Consider the following 19061-nt stretch of genomic DNA (forward strand, 5'->3'; position numbering starts at 1 on the left):
AGATTTTCAAACATATAATGCGTCTTTTGTCTTTCGGACAGATATGTACACGGTTAGGCTGAGAAAAAAGGCTTTAAAATGAATGCATGTCCCCAATTTTCTATATAAAATCACAAATGTCGGCTGACCTCTGCTATGTTGTTAAGCTTCGTGCTTTTTATACCGGGTATATACTAAACTCGACGCGAAAACTTGCTGGTTCTTTTGGTTTGAATATCAATTGATGATGTGAGATTAATGGAATCATTCATTATTACGATTGTGGGATAGTGAGATTCCACGAAGGTGACAAGATTGACTGTCTAGGATATATATATATATATATATATATATATATATATATATATATATATATATATATATATATATATATATATATATATATTATATATATCATAGCTTGAATATAGTTAAATCCAATACATGGAACCTTACCCGTTATATTCAAAGATATTTGTTCAGATCTCGACTGGTATGGGGTAATATCTTCTCTGGTGGCACTGAGGTCACAAAAGTAGATTGCATCATCCCCTCGCTCAACATTACAAGCTAAAATTGTCAGATGCAGGTATGATGACTGGACATTTTTTATGGAGGCATTTATCTTGCTTCGAGTCTCTAAAACCTTATCTTGCCAAATAATACCAAAGTATGAAATTGACACAATGCTTGCATTTGATTTCTTCAGCTGGATACCATCAATGTTTTCAAGTGATGTTCCATTGACAATACAAAGAATGTCGATGTCTGTCTTTCCATATATGTTAACACTGTCGGTAACTTGGATCGATATAGTGGCATAGGCTGCAATAGAAAAAAATGAAAATTGTCATACTTTAATATATTATATTTGCTTACTTTTAATTTCAGAATGAACTACCTTTAAATCAATAAAGACATATTTTGAGATAAAACTGGTTTTTTTTTATTTTTGATGTTATTTAAATAATCAAACTTTAACAATTTACATGTAATATTTCGTTTCTAGATTTAAATTAATCATTAAGAAGATTTCAATCCATATCTGGAAGGCGCCATTTCATTATGTAACGAACAATGTGGTATGATAAAAGAAAACTACACTGTAGGTATTTCCGGTGAAGCCACTTTTATATTAAACTATATAATTTTAAATGTATCATACTGCATCTAATTCCAAATTAAATGTACGTGTTGTATACCTCTTTCGAAAATTGCAATCGTTTTCTCTCACACACAACTGTTATCTTGAATTCCAAGAGAATTTGTTTACCAAATTGTATATATGATATCCTTTTATGCATAATCAGCGTTCGAAATAGAAAAATAGTTTTACACCACTTCATATACATAGCATTTCGTGGTGTGAAACAAACTTTCGAGCTGATTTTAACTTTTGTACCCTGTTACCCCGATCTAAACCAAACTTTCCTTAAAATATTTAACTACATTACGCAGAAACAGACTTAGTGTTATCGTCCCTTGCAATTACATGTCGTATGATTTACATAATAAGGATTCAAAATGTATAATACATGTAGCACCATACATTACCGGTATTTCGGTATGAATTTATTTATTATTGAAATTTGAATAGCATGGTAACTATTACGGCTTTAAAAACCTTCATATTCTCAAAAGAAAAAATATTTTGTCTATACAAAGTTACTCGAACTACACAGTACTAGTTTATATAATTCGTACTTGTTAATTAGTATTCATTTTGTAAACATTATGTTGAATTGCTTAAAATTATGAAATATTATAAATTAATTTTACAAATCCATCAAAAATAAAAAATTCTGATATTGTAAATTTGCATGCTCAAGATTTAAATATGTTCACAGATCTTTTTATAAAATATAAAGGAAAATATTCAATCCTAGATAAAAGAATAAATCTTATTAAAGAAGAAATCCTAAATAAGATACTCCCATATAAGAATCGCTCTATTCTTTAGAGCTTTGATAAAAATTTGATTAAAACTATCAAAATAACGCTAAATTAGACCTAACCATTAGGCACATATCAGAATAGAGGGTTCAGCCCCCCCCCCCCCCCCCCCCCCCCCGGATTAGGATTTTCATGATTTGGGGAATAGGTTTTAGTTTGATTTGATTTCTCTACTAATTAATATACAACTGTAGGTTGTTGCTTCCATCAAATTTAAGGTAGATCCGAGGGGTTATTTGAGCATCCAACATTCAGGTTTAAGATCAGGAATCAACAAGAAAGATTATCTCCCGTTGACTGTTAAAGCATCTTTTTTCTAACTCGCACGTGTTTCCGTTGAACACATATTTTGCTAATCGGGTCACAGTATTTAGGGCAACATGGTACGTGAGTTACACAATAGATATACAACGAAATAACTGAATGATATCATGTTTAAAACATGCTCCATGAATATTTTGTTTATTTTTAACAACTTGTTAAAAATTATTCATACAAAATAAAAATCCTTAATAGTTTACTTTTAAATAAAAATCATCGAAAACTAATATACATGTATACCTTATTCCTAATTATTATTATCTAAAAAAAAATCTTGTATTCGGATTTTTTAGTTAACTTAGCGATTGTGAATTATAAAAATGTATATACGATGACTTTAATCCCAGATACGCCGAACATAAACAACAAATGAATCAACTTAAATTTTAACAGAGACATAAATATCTATGAATCTGATTTTATTGATAAAAACAGCAATTGCGTGGCGAGTGTTTTTCACAACTTATGCATACAAAGACTGCATGAAATTACCCCTGGTGCAATCCAGAGAAACACTACCTGCCTACAGAAATAACCTCCTGTGCACCTGGCACAATAGCGCCCCCACAAGTGACTGTGGTGGGAACACGCCTCTTTGTGTCCCCATCCAGAGTGCCTGCCACGTACGAAGGAGGAAATCATGTTCTGGTTCAGGCCCTCGAACCTGTCTCCCGTGGTTTAACACATGCAATAAGCTCGGGATAAAAACCCAAGAGTACACTTCCCAAAACCAAGCAAAAACGATAGGAGTTCCACGTATAAAGCAAAACAAAATGTGTTGCCTTCAAAGGCATACTCTAAAACCCGGCCTGGCCCCATTGGCCTGGCTTGGCCTCAAAGTTGGCCTGGCCTCAATTTTTGACTCAAAATTGACCTGGCTCAAATTTTGGTATGGCCTCAAAATTAGCCTCTTCCAAAATTGTTGGCCTCAAATTTATTTATATATATTCTCTTTACATATTTCATGATTTTATTGATTTTTTATTGCTTTATTTTCAATGCACATTGAACATCCCATTTAGCATTTAGTGTCTTATAGTGATAGTCTATTAAAAATTAATAGTTAAAACTGAAAATAAAGTCCTTACAATGCATATTTATGACTTCATGTATGTTGAGTAATCCATTCTTATAGATCTTTATGTTTTTTTATGTATTTAGACTGCTCTCAGGATCAGACAATATATTTGTAACTCTTCCTTTACCATTGACTTGTTTAAGAAAAAAATAATGGAAGAGGCCAATATTAATTTTGTTCTAACATCAAAGGTCACAAAATGTTTTGCTTTGTTCAGATTCTGATAATGACATTTCCTCATAGAAGAAAAATTGTAACTAAATATATTAGCAACACATGCATGAAACTCTACTGTAATTAGGAGGTGATGATAAAAAGACCATTACTGAGTCAAGCTCTCGGAGGATGCAATGTTGCAGTCGTTCACAAATGCCATTGATTAAATTTGACCCTGTGAAATGTTAAATGACAGGAAAGGCAATTAATCTGACCCAGTGTAGTAGATTAGCGACAAAAAAGGTTGTTATCACATTTCTGCTGGGGAGGGAAATTTGGGCTTGATTTGTGTTGACAGGTAATGTAAACAAACTGCAAATTTTAAAGTGCATTACACAGTAATAACACTTTAATGCTATGTACCAGTTTACAAATGTTTTGGATATCATTCAGGCCAGTCTCTTAAAATCATGATTAACTTTTTAAATGAGAGATAGGGGTGGGAGTAAAGACTCTTAGTTTTTATAGTTAATCGCTTTGGTATTGACATTATATATTCCTTAAAGGGGCATGGTCACGATTTTGATCAAATTTTATTTTTCTGTTTTTATTATTAACAATTCTTTAGGAATGCATTTCTAATGAAGTTTGGGTGTCAGTCGATAAGTTTTAAGCATGATACAGGGATCACAATTTTTCGTCATGTAAACAAGGCTCGTGTCCTGTTTTTGTTTACATAGGTTCAATATATCGGAAAAAAAATTTTCAAGCTGATTTGTCTATCTTCTTATTCATTTCAAGCATAAATAAACAGTTCCTTACGATAAACAAATTTGTAAGCTCTGCAACTCACTTATAACTTTACAAACCACACCCAATTTTTGGTTGCCTTTTAAAAATGCCTTACCGAAGCATTATAAACATTCAAATAGAAAAAAATAATTTTTCACCAAAAGATTGATCACGCCCCTTTTACAATAGTAAGAGCAATGCTGTACATGCATGTCATAGCCTCATAGATATATTTTGTGTGTTTAAACATGTATTTAATTAATTAAACTTGAACAATCGGTCACTTGTCAAATATATTTTTTCATATGATTATTCCTTAAACATTAAAAAAACATTCATTTGAATTTTCATTTTCTAAATGAAATCAATAAAAATTAACTCTAAATTTAAGAAAATAATAAGAAGAAAAGTTTTAAAATTTGAGCAAACATTTTCTGAAGAGGCCAAACGTGAGGCCATGTCCATATTTGAGGCCAGGCCAAATTTGAAGCCAGGCCAATTTTGAGGCAAAAAGTGAGGCCAGGTCAACTTTGAGGCTTGGCCTGGCCCCATTGGCCTGGCCAGGCCAGGTTTTAGAGTAAGCCGCCTTCAAGCATCATGCGTTATTCAAATCGATTCATTGTTTTTCATTATGTGATCAGCAACTCAAGATTTATATTACCTACCATAGCTTGTCATCAGGACACACACTAGCAAGAACAACTTTCTGACTGGACACAGAACAGAGTTTGAAATGATGTTTGTTTTCTTCCTCACAAATAGGCCTATCATTTTTCCACTTCCTCCTTTACGTTGGTGAATCAAGCGACTGCGCATGCGGACTAAAATTATCTGCATTTGTTTACAATACAGTCAAACTTGTCTCATCCGGCTAAGGGGGTTCTGAAAAATAATTTGGCAAGATGAGGCAACATCGCGTTTGGAGAACAATGTTGCAAAAAAATTTTAGTATTTAATGCAGTAGGTTTTGATTGTCTATTCTTGAAAAAATACAATTCTTTTGAAGTGTATTAGACCTCCTCGATCCTGATTACGATGCCTCTTTTCATTTTCATTTTTCATTTGGAAAACAGTACTTGCATAACGGAATACATACAATGAGCAATCAAATCACCCGACGCGAGACAAGTTCTTAATTCCTAAATAAACATTGACCACGCGAAAAATCAACAGGTGGCTGACTACGTAATTCAAGAACTGTTTTGGTGCAGGGAACAATGGATAAATAATTCTATACACGAGAATTTAATAAAGAATAGAGAATTTTGACAGAATAAACTATAACTCTGTATATTTAAGAGTATCCATAGGCATTACAAACGCGGTATTCAGGATCACGGCTTGAAAAAAAATGGAAAGAAACATAATCTAGTTACCTAATTTTGGCTTTAAAAATGCATGGTTCTTTTTGTTTAAATCAGTTGCAACGACAGGAAAACTGATCGATAATAATGGAGCAGTTATTTTCCCGCATAAAGGCCGATCGATTAGTTTGCAGTGTAAAAAAGAATAATGGCCTCCGTAGAATTATGACTGGGGGGGTCAAATTTCGACGATGAATAATGACTCCTCAGATGTAGAATTTTTTTTCTTCACCAGGGTATGTTTTTTTCATGTCAAACATGAGGAAAAATAACCCCCGTAGAAAAATGACCCATGACCTAAACAAGAATAGATATGTGTTACCCCATAGCCAAGATATTTGACTTTGAAAGTACTTAAATTTTCAGTCTGCTCAACTGATTTTGAAGTTAAAAACACCCAACTTTTAAAGAAATCACTGTATATAGTTTGTTTTGTATCCGTAGCATACACGCCAGGTTACATCAACACAAATTGGTTGTTAACAGTTAGATAGCTTTTCTCGTCGACTGACGCGGCACTGCGCAGGTGTTGCATAACTATTTCGTAATTTAAAAAAAAAACACATTCATACAAATGCACAAAATGAATGATAAACATTTTCTCTCAGAGCAAACTGTGTTATACTAAACAAACAATGATCATGAGAATGTTATATAATGGATACATGTATAATATTCATTGCTGAGCAAAAGTGACATACATGTAATTATATTTTCGTAAAAAGACGAAGGAGGCAGGTAGCGTAGTAATATAAACACTGCTTATTTACATTTCTTGAGAAAGGTGATTTTTTTTCAAAAATCATTTTACGTAAATTTTAGTTTTTTTCTTCTACGTATTACATAAAGAGTGATGTTCTAAACATTTGTTATACATGTAATGTGTATTTGCTGATCAGGAATATTAAGAACTATATTTTTTTAAACAATTGTATGGAGAGTACCCGACTATAGTAATATGTCTTAAATAGATAACAAACAATGATGGAATATATTTAAAAATATATTATTTCTAAAAGGGTTCATAAGGTTAAAAAAAATAGTAAAGCATTGACATGTAGTTCACATTAAAGATTTCATTCTTTACGTAAACAAAGTTTCCATAGCAATTTTATATAAAAGTAAAATGGCCACGCCCATTGAGCCCTTTCAATATTTTGATTCAAGGTTCCTCGACACACATATATTTTATTTGATGGATAGACAAAGAATTTTTCTTGAAATACGATTCACAAAACGGAGACTAATGTCTGCTTTTATGTACAGTCATTTTATGCATATTTTTAAAAAAATTATGCTAAGCTATGGTATGCGATTTCAATGATATTCTATGAGATTTATTTTTCTTAGAATATGATTTCACAAAACAGAGACTAATATCTGCTTATATGTACAGTCAGTTCATGCATATCTTTTACAATTTTATGCCATGCTAAGGTATGAGATTTCATTGATATGCTATGAGATTTTAATTCAATGTTATGAGATTTGCATGATATGAAAAATTGAAATTAAGAGCTTAATGATATTGTATGCTATTAATGGTATGTTACATGTATGTTATGAGTTTGAACTTAAACGCCTCGCTTTACAGAAGAGTTCCAAACATTTCTAAGTAAAATGATAATAAGTCAAAGTTTACCACTAACATGTACATTGTAATGCGAACATTTATTCTTAACAAAAAAGAATTAAAATCGAGTTAAAATCATGATTTATGCTATGGTGTGGTCTGATATTATGTGGCAAATGAGAATCTATGAGATTGTATGCTAAAATATGAGATTCCAATGCTATGGTATGAGATTTAAGTGCAATGCAATGCAGTGCTATGCTGTGACGTATGTTGTAAAAGATATGCTGAAACTGACATTAATATTGGTGATTTGGCTGGGACTATGAAGAAAATTTAAATTATAATGGGGTCATTATTCTACAGGGGTTATTTTCTTCATGTAGAGTGTGTTCATGTTAATGAAAATGACACTTATTCTTCAGACAAAAGGGCCATTTTTCTACGTCGAAAAATGACCTCTGGTCATTATTTTACTGAGGTCATTATTCAGTTAAACACTGAATTACGGGAGATAACTCACTAATTATTTATAAGCAGATGTATTTCTTTTCATCGCGGCCGGTTTGAACAAGTTGTTTTTTATTTGGCTGCGTTCACACAGCGATCCCAAGGAGCTGTTTCTGCTTTTATCGCGCTCTCTTGACGTTTCTTCTGCGTTTATTAGCGTTTGTACCGCGCTCCCATGGCGTTTCTAGTGCGTTGTCATCCAGACCACGAAAACTGGAACAATGGCTGTTGTACAATAGCAAGCAATGTAGTAATTATCAAATTCGATGTGGATGACTATATGTCAAAATTAGCATTTGCTAATATTCCATGACCTATAAAAATACGTAGATGGAATTCACGCCAGTTGGTTCTGATGCTGACACATCGTTTCTATGTTTTCTAACAACTATTCTACTAGTATAGTTATTGCCGAGAGCAATGAGATGCCGCGGACATTATTCTCCAATATACACTGGGCCATCTAGGCAAGACAAAAAAATTGGTTGCTCACTACACGGTCGTTCGAGATACAGGTAGAATGCAGTTAATTAAACGACAATTTGAGAGGATCGGGACGATACACATTGCATAGATATATACATATAATAAGCACAAACATTGCAAATGTTTGTGCTTATTATATAAGCACTATTGTTGTTGTTGTTATTGTTTATATTTATTATAAAAACTCTGTCCCGAGTTTTGCTTCCCCCACTTTTTGCTTGATATTTAAATAAAAGTAAAATTAATACCTTTGTGCTCAAACTACGTTCATCCACTAATATGAAAAATGTCCAGATTATCTGTTTTCAAACGCCCCCTCTACCGCTTCAAGTTTCAACACACATCCAAAAATTGAAAGTCTACGGAGATTTGCATCAGCCATTAATAAGCCCGGATGATAATGTTAAAAAATTGCGCGATGTATTCCGAGTGTATTCCGAATGGGGAAAAGATGTAAACATTTCCCATTACAAATCTCCGAAAGAAAATTCTTTTCGTTCCTGTGAAATTTTATGAGTGAAAAGGGATACCTGTTCAATGAAGATATCTTGGATATATTCCCTTTCATCGATTTCAATTGTATGTCATTCACAGGTGTCTGTATTTTTATTAAAAATCATCAAAAATTGATGGAAGCAATAACTTGGGACAGACTATAAGTGGTTTAAATTATCGCATTTGTCAAGCTGTTTTGAAAATAAACTACATAATTCAACTTTAATGCACGTTTAAAGTTAGAAAAGTAGTATTTATTAGAGGCTGACATGATGTAGAACTTTTTTGTATAAAAAATACATGTAATGAATTATTTTGACGTAACACCATCAATTCCGGTTTGGTTTACAATGTACACAGCGCTCAGAATAAACTCTGGTTTATGTCTTTATGTTACTCAAGTAATCAATTGAATAAAATTGATAATGTTTAGGTTCACACGTCAGTCTAAAGAGTAAATACAGGTATGAAAAAACATTTTTATTCAATAAATGACAGCTGTTTACATGTACCTGCTGTCATTCAATGTTATATATGAGCCCGAGTCTATTTTTATTTCAAGTGACGTTCTTCGCTATCTGAATGAGAATGTTATGATTGATCGGAGTGTTTTAAATACATTGTCTAAAGTCGGAATTACCATGCCGAAATAAGGACGGCAGACATTTTCAACGATTGACATCTGTTGACAATTTCCAAACAAAGCGGAGATTCCTCCGACACGAATTCTGCTTTTAGATTTCATCAAACATGCTCGCAAAGTCAAAGGTAAAAAAAAACGATCTTAAAATCGATATTGTTTCACATTTTCCAGAACTGGTCATTTTTAGCCAATATCACGATTTGTTAATACTGATGCTTTGTTCATAAAAGGATGGTGTGGCGGCAAAGATTAAAGTTCCGCGGCAGCTCTCATAGCGGCGGTAAATATTATATAAATAGTGCCTGTTTGGGAGGGTAACAGTTGAAATTGACACCCCGAGAAAACCATTGTCAACCGACGCGAAGCGGAGGTTGACAATGGTTTTCGAGCGGTGTCAATTTCAACTGTTATCCTCCCAAACAGGCACTATTTATTTTGTTATACTGAATGTCTTTTTTAAAATTTTTAAGAAAATTTTACTGCTTTTATATAGGAATAACGTGAATTCTACAGCAAACCGTACGCGCATAATTTTCGCGCATGTAATATTTTTTAATGTTACCCGTTGCCAAGTGCGTTGCTAACGCTGAGGGTAATAGTAAATATTATTAACTGCGTCTTAACCAATCAGATTTCAGTATTTAACATGAAAGTATAACAAAACATATTATTGTATTATTTCAATGTTCCGGGGTTTAAATGAAAATAAATACGATTTATAATTATGGTATATGATAATTGATTTTTAGTACAACATATTTTTAGTTTCCTTCCCTTTTAACTGTCCCAAAACTACGACAGCCTCGAAAATTGAAATTATTGATCGTCAATCAAAAAGAATGTTGATATTTTATATATCCCCATATTGCTAACAAACCTGGCAACGTTGGTTAAATGAAATGTTAAGATAGTATCATAACTTAACATCATTATCATGTATATTCCCTGTGGAATTATTACTTTTTAAAATAGGTTATTAAGATACAATTTCATCTTTTTTTCTGCACATGATGCATTATTACATATGATGTAAAACTCGTGATGTTATTGCTCGTTACTTAACACGCACATTATACTTATATGTACATAAAACAATTAATCTTTTTTCACACAATTTATACAACGTCAGATATGGTGTTCATTGTCTTTGCTGCATGTTATTCGATCAGTTTCATACTCATAATTTTATAATTTTTAAATTATAAATTAAATTCCATTATAAATTAAAAAAAATTAAATTCCAGAAGGTTTCCTTTAAATTGTTAGGTTAGGAAACAAATTAATGACTATTTAGAATTTAAGAAATATATATTCAAAATGCATTTGTACTTTTGTGAAAAGTTGATAATTTATCAAAATTTACATTTCACTGCATGCCAAAAAAAAACAGAATAGAAATGTCTACTGCGCTATATAAACTTGACTTACTATCCCTGATAGACAGAGTAACAACCCAACGATTTTTATCGATTTCTCATCTCAGTATAGATTTCTTAACTGGGGATTTTCTAGCAATTAAGGTAAGGTGAGGAGTATTTCTAGTAAGGCCACAAATCTCTCAAACAAGAGATGGTACCATCTCTATTTTGCACAGTAGTCGTTGAACACTAATAGATGGTTCTTTAAGATATCAAGGTTTTTTTAAACAATCCCAGGGTAGGGATCACCTAGGTTCCCGAGACTGATATTTATAATTCCCTAATAATAAACAGTGCATTTTCTTAAGGGCCTGGAATATCAAAAAAAGAGATAAACAAATTACAAATTCTTTGCAGAAATAATGGTTTTCAACTTGAAGTGGCCCCTAAAATGTCAGGTCCCAGGTTAAGTAGGGGGATGGCTTTGATGTTTACGAGCCCGGTAATGAATTATAGTAAGTGTAAATTTCAGTCCCTTGATAGGTATCTTTGATGTTTTTGAACACAATGCTTAAAATCATGATGATGCATAATGAGCGAAAAAAACACGTGTACTCGTGTGCATGCAATCACAAGAGGAACGTGAATTACTCTTAGGGAGTGTATAATAGGGTCCTTATAACAATAAAGTGGTTTATTTACATTGTATTGACTAGTCAGAGGACAAGAGTTTTCTTCGTTTACGTACAAAATGTGTCATTCAATTAGCAAACTAAGACAGCAGTGGGTCATTCCTCTTTCTATCGATGCAAGCAATAATTACACCATTAATTCAATGCTTTAATAAATACACGTAAAATATGTTACGTGGTGTTGCAGAGCAAATCAAAATACACAGATACCATACACTTTCTAGCTTATATATAACCAGTGAACATTAAACAGTTTTTTATAGAAACATATTCACAATTCACACTTTATTTGCGAGTAGAGGAAAAAATAAGCAACCTATAATGGTTCTATACAATCATTTCTTCTATGAGAATTATTATTTTCCTATGGGGTATTGATTTTTAAAGGTAAATGTCTCAGCTGTCAGGTAAAACACACTAATAACAAAAGTGGTTACATACTCACTAAACAATGTTCTATCATTTTGTATATATGGATTTTTCCGAAACTGCATCTTTAGCGGGTGCAAAAATTCCACCTTGGCACTGGCATAATTATCTGGCACAGTGTTATGTATGAAGTATAAATTTACATTGTTTATGTAGATAAATATATAGGAATATTAATAACCATTCTGATAAACTTACATAACTTGCTTAATAAGCTTAATATATAATAAGTCAATATAATTTGATAAAAAAGCTCGTTAAATTTGACAATATTTGGTCTAAAATGATAAAAGTTTGATATATACTTCTCTTTTTCGTTGTTCATCTCGGTGCAACACAGTGAAATTCATATCCAATGTCTCTTTTACATAAATTACATAACCTGTTTCTTCTTTCTATGTCATTCCATCTACCAGTTTCAATAGATAATTTACGGTTTGAATTTCGAAATCTAGCTTAAACTTGTTTCATATAATACTTAAATTACAATTAACATACAGTTGGCATCTAAAGTCTAAATACTGGTAAGTAAAAAAAAAAATATAACACCTTTGGAGAATTATGGCAGATTGATTCCCAGTTTTGTTAAAACTGATCTTTCAGCATTTTTTCAAGCTGTTGATTAGCCAATCATCATTAACTACTTGGTTATTCATCCAAATATTACAATACCCACTCTCATCTAAAATTGAATTCTTTAGCCATTTATATTCTTTACCATTTACCTATCTAGCATAAAGTAAACTATACATTATGTAACAATGTGTTGACTGATTTCCATGGATTATTTTTAACAATATGCAAATATTTTTGTCTCAATATGTACATGTACAATTAAAGGTACTCTCCCTAATTCTCCATTTATTATATAATATGAAGTAGAAGACTTAAGATGAGAAAGCAGTTTAACAAGGTGTATTCTTTCTATTATATCAACATTCACAGGACGAAAAACAATCTTTAAGCAGGTCCTTAAAGCTGGTTTAAAGGTAACTTAAAGGTGGCTTAAAGAAGTTTGGACATTAAGGACCTATAAGTTGTCCTTAAAGGTACATTGTAGCTTAAATATAGTCTTTAAGCTGCCTTTAACTCATCTTTACACTTTCTTTAGGCCACCTTTAAGCAACACTTATAGCTTAAAGGTGGCTTAAAGATCGTCTTTAAGCTACCTTTAAGCACCTTTAAGTTAAGTTAAGGAGAACTTAAGGATGGTCATTCATCCTGTGATTAATATATCCCAATACTTCTCAGCCATATATAACAGTATAGGAACTACGATCTTATCAAACAAATGTACTGATCGTCTAAAGAAGGGTGCAATGGATAACCCTTTTTCAGAATCCCATACATAGCTCTTTCAGCTGCATACCTTTTTGTCTGAAATATAGGATATGCTATATCTCCGGTAGAAACGTAAAATATAAACATTACGCTATGAAATTAGGACATAACGGTGGACCTAATATGTTTAATATCATACTGAATAATAGCGATGTGATAATGGTAATACGGTTCAAATATAATCTCCTTGTTAAAGGCTTTAAATGGTATTCACAATTCAAAGAGTTGTGTGGCCTATTCAGCAGTGTATATAGTCAATTATTTTTAAAACAATATTGAGAGTTAACATGCAAAAAATCTGATGTTGGTATGATTTTCAGAATTTAAAAAGCCAGCTATTACAATGTATCTGACATTGCAGAACTTCATAAACAGAAAAATTGGGTTTGATCTGTGAATTTAGTCTTCTCTGTTCCTTTCAATTAATGTATCTGGGGTCAATATGTGTCGTTTAATACCGCATGTACGATAAGGCATATAATGTGTTTAATTGTGTACACCTGCTGTCAATATCTAACTTAATCATGTGTACATTGGATTTGGTGTTTTCATGTCTCCCTTTTGTTATCATATTTAGGTCAATGGGATATCTTTTAGAATATTTTATTGCTTTTTATGATTGTTTAGTAAGGACCAAACTTAACCCAGTGGACACGCAACGTTGTTTCAACGTTGAGAAATGGTTAAAATCAAGTTTCAACGTTGATCAACCATTATTCAACGTTGAATCAACGTTGAGGTTTCAACGTTGAAACCCAAACCATAACTCAAAGTTGATTCCACGTTTAAGACCCAACTTATTTTCAACGTTGAAAGACATCAACCACTTTTCAACGTTGAAAAAAGTTTTAATATATAAATGAAACTGAACACATATTTTCAAATTTAGTCTTCCTTATCATGTGTTTGATTTAGGTGTTACTTATATTTTGTAAACTGGAAGCATTAAATTATGTGTTTTAAAAAATATTAATGTTAATTTGAATATATTTTTATGTCATATATTTTAGAATACAATTATTATATTATTGTATTATCCAATTAAAATGTCAATTTTCTTTTAAATGAAACGTAAAGTAATTATTTCACATTACATTTTTTAAAAATAGATTGTTTTCATACAAGAAATTTGTGGCTAATTGCATTTTACCTAGGTCAGTGATAAGGGGATGCGCGGACACATCTCTACTGCAAGCATTGCTGATCTAGGGAGTTATGCAATTTACCAGGCTGCTTTATGTCAGCTTGACCGCTAAAGACGCTATAGGTGAACAAAGAAAGTCAGTTCTTGGGCACACCTTGTGCAGTCACTTCACAGATTTTATGTACAGTAAAATGCCGGGATTTTAGCTTTTGAATTATTGTGACTGTTTAATATTTTACATTGAAATATCTTGGGAGTTACTTTTTTCAAAACAGTCTGCAGAATGCAAATGATGAACTGACTTTTGTGGATTCTACGTTTTTGTGTTGACATCCTTTGTTTCAGTCAATGAAAACAAGCATGGCTACCATTTGGCAGAATGTACATGGTTTCTTTGTGATCAATTTCCAACAGCCTTACTTAAAACATTTTAAAATACCAAGTTCAACTTTTCAACGATCGATCGAAGACTTTATACAAAAGTTATTTAGCGAAGGATATACTCAAATTCTGCTAGGATTAACATAAAGGGCGACTTTATACATTTTTTATGAAGTGTCAACACACCTAAAACAGCACAACATAATAAAAAAAGGCATGTTTATAAACAACCTTTTGCAAAAAGTCACATTATTTTAACTTATTTTCATTGTCATATTCTTAATTTTTAACCAGATTTCAACACGATTTCTACGTTGAATCAACGTTACATTTTGACGTTGAAACAACGTTACATTTTCAACTTTCATTTGCAACCTTATTTCAGTAAATTTTGCTTCTTTTGCACTAATTTAATACTTTAAAACAAGATATAAAGTTACAACATACTCACAGTAGTTTGTTATGGATTTTTATTAGTACTGCAAATACTTGACACTTGTTGTGGTCAACACATACGGTTAACGTTTTCTAATCAGTTTGACATTTTTGATGAACTTTACAAAAAAAAGTAATTCACTAAATCAATGAAAAGTTAAATTACATCGTTTTGTATATTGTCTACTGTCGTTCCCTCTAAGCTCCCAACCGCACCTCTGGCAAAGAACGATAATCATGTTACATGTACTTGTACAAAGTGTTTATGGTCGGCAAAATTTGTATTTAAAATCGATCTAATTACCTAGATAAATTAAAATCATGAATAAAAATAAATTGTTCATTTGAAACGATTTCTATCTGTGAACATTCTGATTTATTTCAATTTTAATGCAAAAATTATCTGGGGGGGAAAATGACAGCTGTTTCAGTGTTTTCTGCATGCTCCCGATTCCCTGTTTATTTTATACAAATTATCAGCAACGATGACTACTGCGATCTTTTTAACTTTCAAGCAAGGTTTTCGCCCCTTAATATTTCTCATTAACCTAGAACCATTTTCACAATAGCTTGGACTTTGGGTAGCTATGTCAAACATCAATGTGACGTAGGCCTGTCTATTTCACTGCTGGCCACTCAGCCATGGCCGTTTGAAATCAACAAGATTTGTCTGGCTTTTGAGCAAAGACTACGCAATTGGTGTATATTTCGCTTGAAACCGCATCGTTTTAAACTTGTTTCGACGCAAGAAATAGATAACTACCGAAAGGTCAAGGTCTCGTTAAAATGGTTCTAATTGTGCGTGAGAATGGTAACAACGGTAGCAAGTGCTTGCCATACTATTTTTGATCACACGCCATATTAATAGCAAGATATGAGAGGCTTTTCAGATACTATATATATGCAAAGAAAGGTTACCAAGAGGACGTAAGTTGATATTTCTCTCCTCCCTTTATCGGACAAATATCTTTCATCTTAAAAGATGATTTAGGGGAGATTTTGTTCATTCATGCCATGTGGAATGCACCGTATGGTTAAATCCGTTGTAAACGGATGTGTTGGAGGACATATCGGAAGTCGGAGAGGTTCGCAAAAAGATTTACTTTCAAGCAATTCTAGCTGATGTGACAGTTTTAAATATATACCCAAGATGGATGTGATGTGTACCTCAAGTATTATTTATAAGTAGGGATGTTAACAAGTACTCGATTTTTGCTCGGTCAAACCGATCTTCGAATGAAATTTTTCAAATACTCGTTATAAAGTGAAAAATTAAATTCATTTCATTTTTTTTCATAAGGCGGAAGATGTGGGTCTTCAGATAAAAGAACGGGTTTTTTTTCTCGGCTTTTTTATACATGTTACCACTTGTACCATCGGCGTTCCGAGTGTATATAAGAGGTTTATAATGATCTCTTATGATTTTGTTTATCAAATGATTGTTTTGAATAAAGGTAATAGGGTAGACATGAACTTGGGTGTTTAAGTACCGCAGTGGACAATGCAGTCGCTTATCACCGCTGCGACCTGAGTTCGATCCCCGTGATCAACAGTGGTTGGATGTGAAAGGGTATGGTGGTCGCCTGCTTGGAAACGTGGGTTTTCTCCGGGCATTCCAGCTTTCTCCCACATCAATGACGTTGACCCCGTCGTGCTAACATCCGTGCCAAGGAAATATATTAATTAAAGATGTAGAACTTGTTTTTCAATCGTTGTTAATTAAATACATAAAGTTCAGTTTCACTTTGATGAGAACAAAGTTTTTCTTCTAATTAGTCATTCTAGTGGGTTAGATGTCTGAATAATCATCAATATAGTACATATTATCATAAGTTTTAAAATGATTTAGTAGCAATATATAATTAGAAACGGACAAACAGTTTTAAAAAATCAACGAGTACTCGTCTTTTCCCCGAATAAAGCTCCCGATTAATCGACTAATCAAACCGATTAATATTGACATTCCTATTCATCAGGTAGAGTTGTGAGAAAAATATACGTCAGATGAATGTGGTGAATACAAACTGTTGAGCTTGAAAGTTTCAGCCCCCCGGGATAAGAGCCTTCAAAGTGTTTAAAATCCCCTGATGATGAATACCTTTGCAACTTCTCGGACCCATCCGGCAGAGATCGGAAGAACATCTCGAATGTATTACATAGGCATGCATGACACCCCCTCTCTTTTAAACTTGATGTAAATACATGTACATGTGTCCTCCATGTTAAGGGCCTTTAATGTTTCCGAACCCGATGTTTAAATCCCCTGATAATGAATAGTGTATATTAAGTAGAACCCTGAATAAATAAAAAAAGAGGTGACCACATCACTATTTTTCATAGTGGTAGAAATTTATACTTGTAGTTGAATCTAAAAATTTCAGCCCCAAAGGAAGGGGCCTTCGACGTTTCCGCTCCCGTCATTTAAAATCCTTTTATGATAAATAATGGGTTTTTTTAAATGTAGTAGGGCCCCGATCTTAAAAAGCCAGAGTGACCACAGTGTTTGTGGTTTACCACCAATAGGTGACATTAAAAATTTCAGACCATAATATAAAAATAGAAATATAATGTAAATTCCCAAGTAAGTTCTAAGATGCAGTTTACTTTTGAATTGCAAATAGTCCTCCAACACTAATGCCTCGCTCGCGATAATATCGGACCCAACCAGATATATTAATAGGTTGTAGAGCTTAATGTTTAAATAAAGGATTCATTTCAGTTCAATAGTATTCTCTACAGCCTCCGTAATTTTCTTTGATATGGTTATTCTCAGCATAAGTTGTCAATCTTTTGCATAATAATAGGGTATTTTTTATCACTTGCACAAACATACAAACTACACTTAATATAAATAAAGTATAAAAACCGAGGTTATGACGATTTTTGCTGACTTATATGATTATACATTTCAGCAATGTATCATTATTCTTTAAAGATTTGGTGTCATAACTGGCAGTTATGACACCACATCTTTATAAAGAAAAATGATACATTGCTGAAATTTCTTTACACACCGTTGCAGTCTGAAACGGTGTGTGCATACAAATTGAATATTGCACATAAGTTTGTTGGGACACTTTGTGTGCACACACCGTTGCAGTTTTGAGACCACATCAAAAAAAAATAATGATTCAATGCTAATTTTTACGTTTTTTAACATTCCCTTTTCGCAATTATGATTTGATTTTGTTTTCAAAATGTCAGTTTTATTCAAAGAGTAATGCGAAAATTAACGGAAGAGCCATTGTAACAGCTTAATTATATTGACAAAATTAGTGCAAAATTTAATAACGCAACTTTATTATTCATTCTGCTATTTAATATAACTTTAAAAGTAAGAACAAAGAAGTAAAGGAATAAATATTTACACATCTTGAGAAACTAAAGACAAGTACATAATTCTTCTTTGTTGATAAAAAAAGTTGTAATCCTGAAAAATATACACATTGGATAAATGACATAGACATGTATTTAGGCTATATTAAGAATGCAATATATTCTGATTCACATAATTTTCCGTATAGTGGTTTTACATGTAAGAAAAAAATTTGTATCATAATGAAACAATAACATTAATATTATGTTTGGTTTTTTTCTTGAAGTATGAATTTTGAATTGTTGAATATATAGTTAACTTATATTTTTTTTTATTTATGACCAAAAAGTAGTGCGTGCTGTGAAGAAATCTTCTCGAAAATGAGATGTCATTTATTTCAATTTGGTTTTTAGAACTTACATTTCAACATGAGAAAATATTTCAATAAAATCTTGCTAGAGTTTGAAAGGATCTTTGGAGAGATGGAGTAATAAAAACATTTTATCCTATTTCATACAAAAAAAACGCTTTTAACTTGTTAGTCGTTGATATTTTTTATATTTTCATTCATCATCCTCTCGTTGAAATTTGTTGCAATGTAACAATTTCTATGGC

At 32.3% G+C, this 19061-nt stretch overlaps 1 protein-coding gene across 2 annotated transcripts in view; it reads right to left on the bottom strand.

Annotated features, from left to right (window-relative positions):
* The window catches only part of LOC128158001 (uncharacterized), a 48555-nt gene that overhangs the window by 22213 nt on the left and 7281 nt on the right, over positions 1-19061 (bottom strand). Inside the window, exons 1-2 of one of the 2 annotated variants that reach the window (XM_052820670.1) lie at positions 4945-5078; positions 436-804 (exon numbers count right to left, since the gene is read on the bottom strand). The exons of the other annotated variant lie outside the window; for it this stretch is intronic. Of the exons in view, the coding sequence (XP_052676630.1) occupies positions 436-804; positions 4945-5050 (475 nt within the window). The 5' untranslated portion in view covers positions 5051-5078. Of the gene's footprint in view, positions 1-435; positions 805-4944; positions 5079-19061 lie in introns of those variants that run through there. 2 annotated transcript variants of the gene reach the window in all.

Source organism: Crassostrea angulata, chromosome 8 (genome assembly GCF_025612915.1).
Source record: "Crassostrea angulata isolate pt1a10 chromosome 8, ASM2561291v2, whole genome shotgun sequence".
NCBI classification, from domain to species: Eukaryota; Metazoa; Mollusca; class Bivalvia; order Ostreida; family Ostreidae; genus Magallana; species Magallana angulata.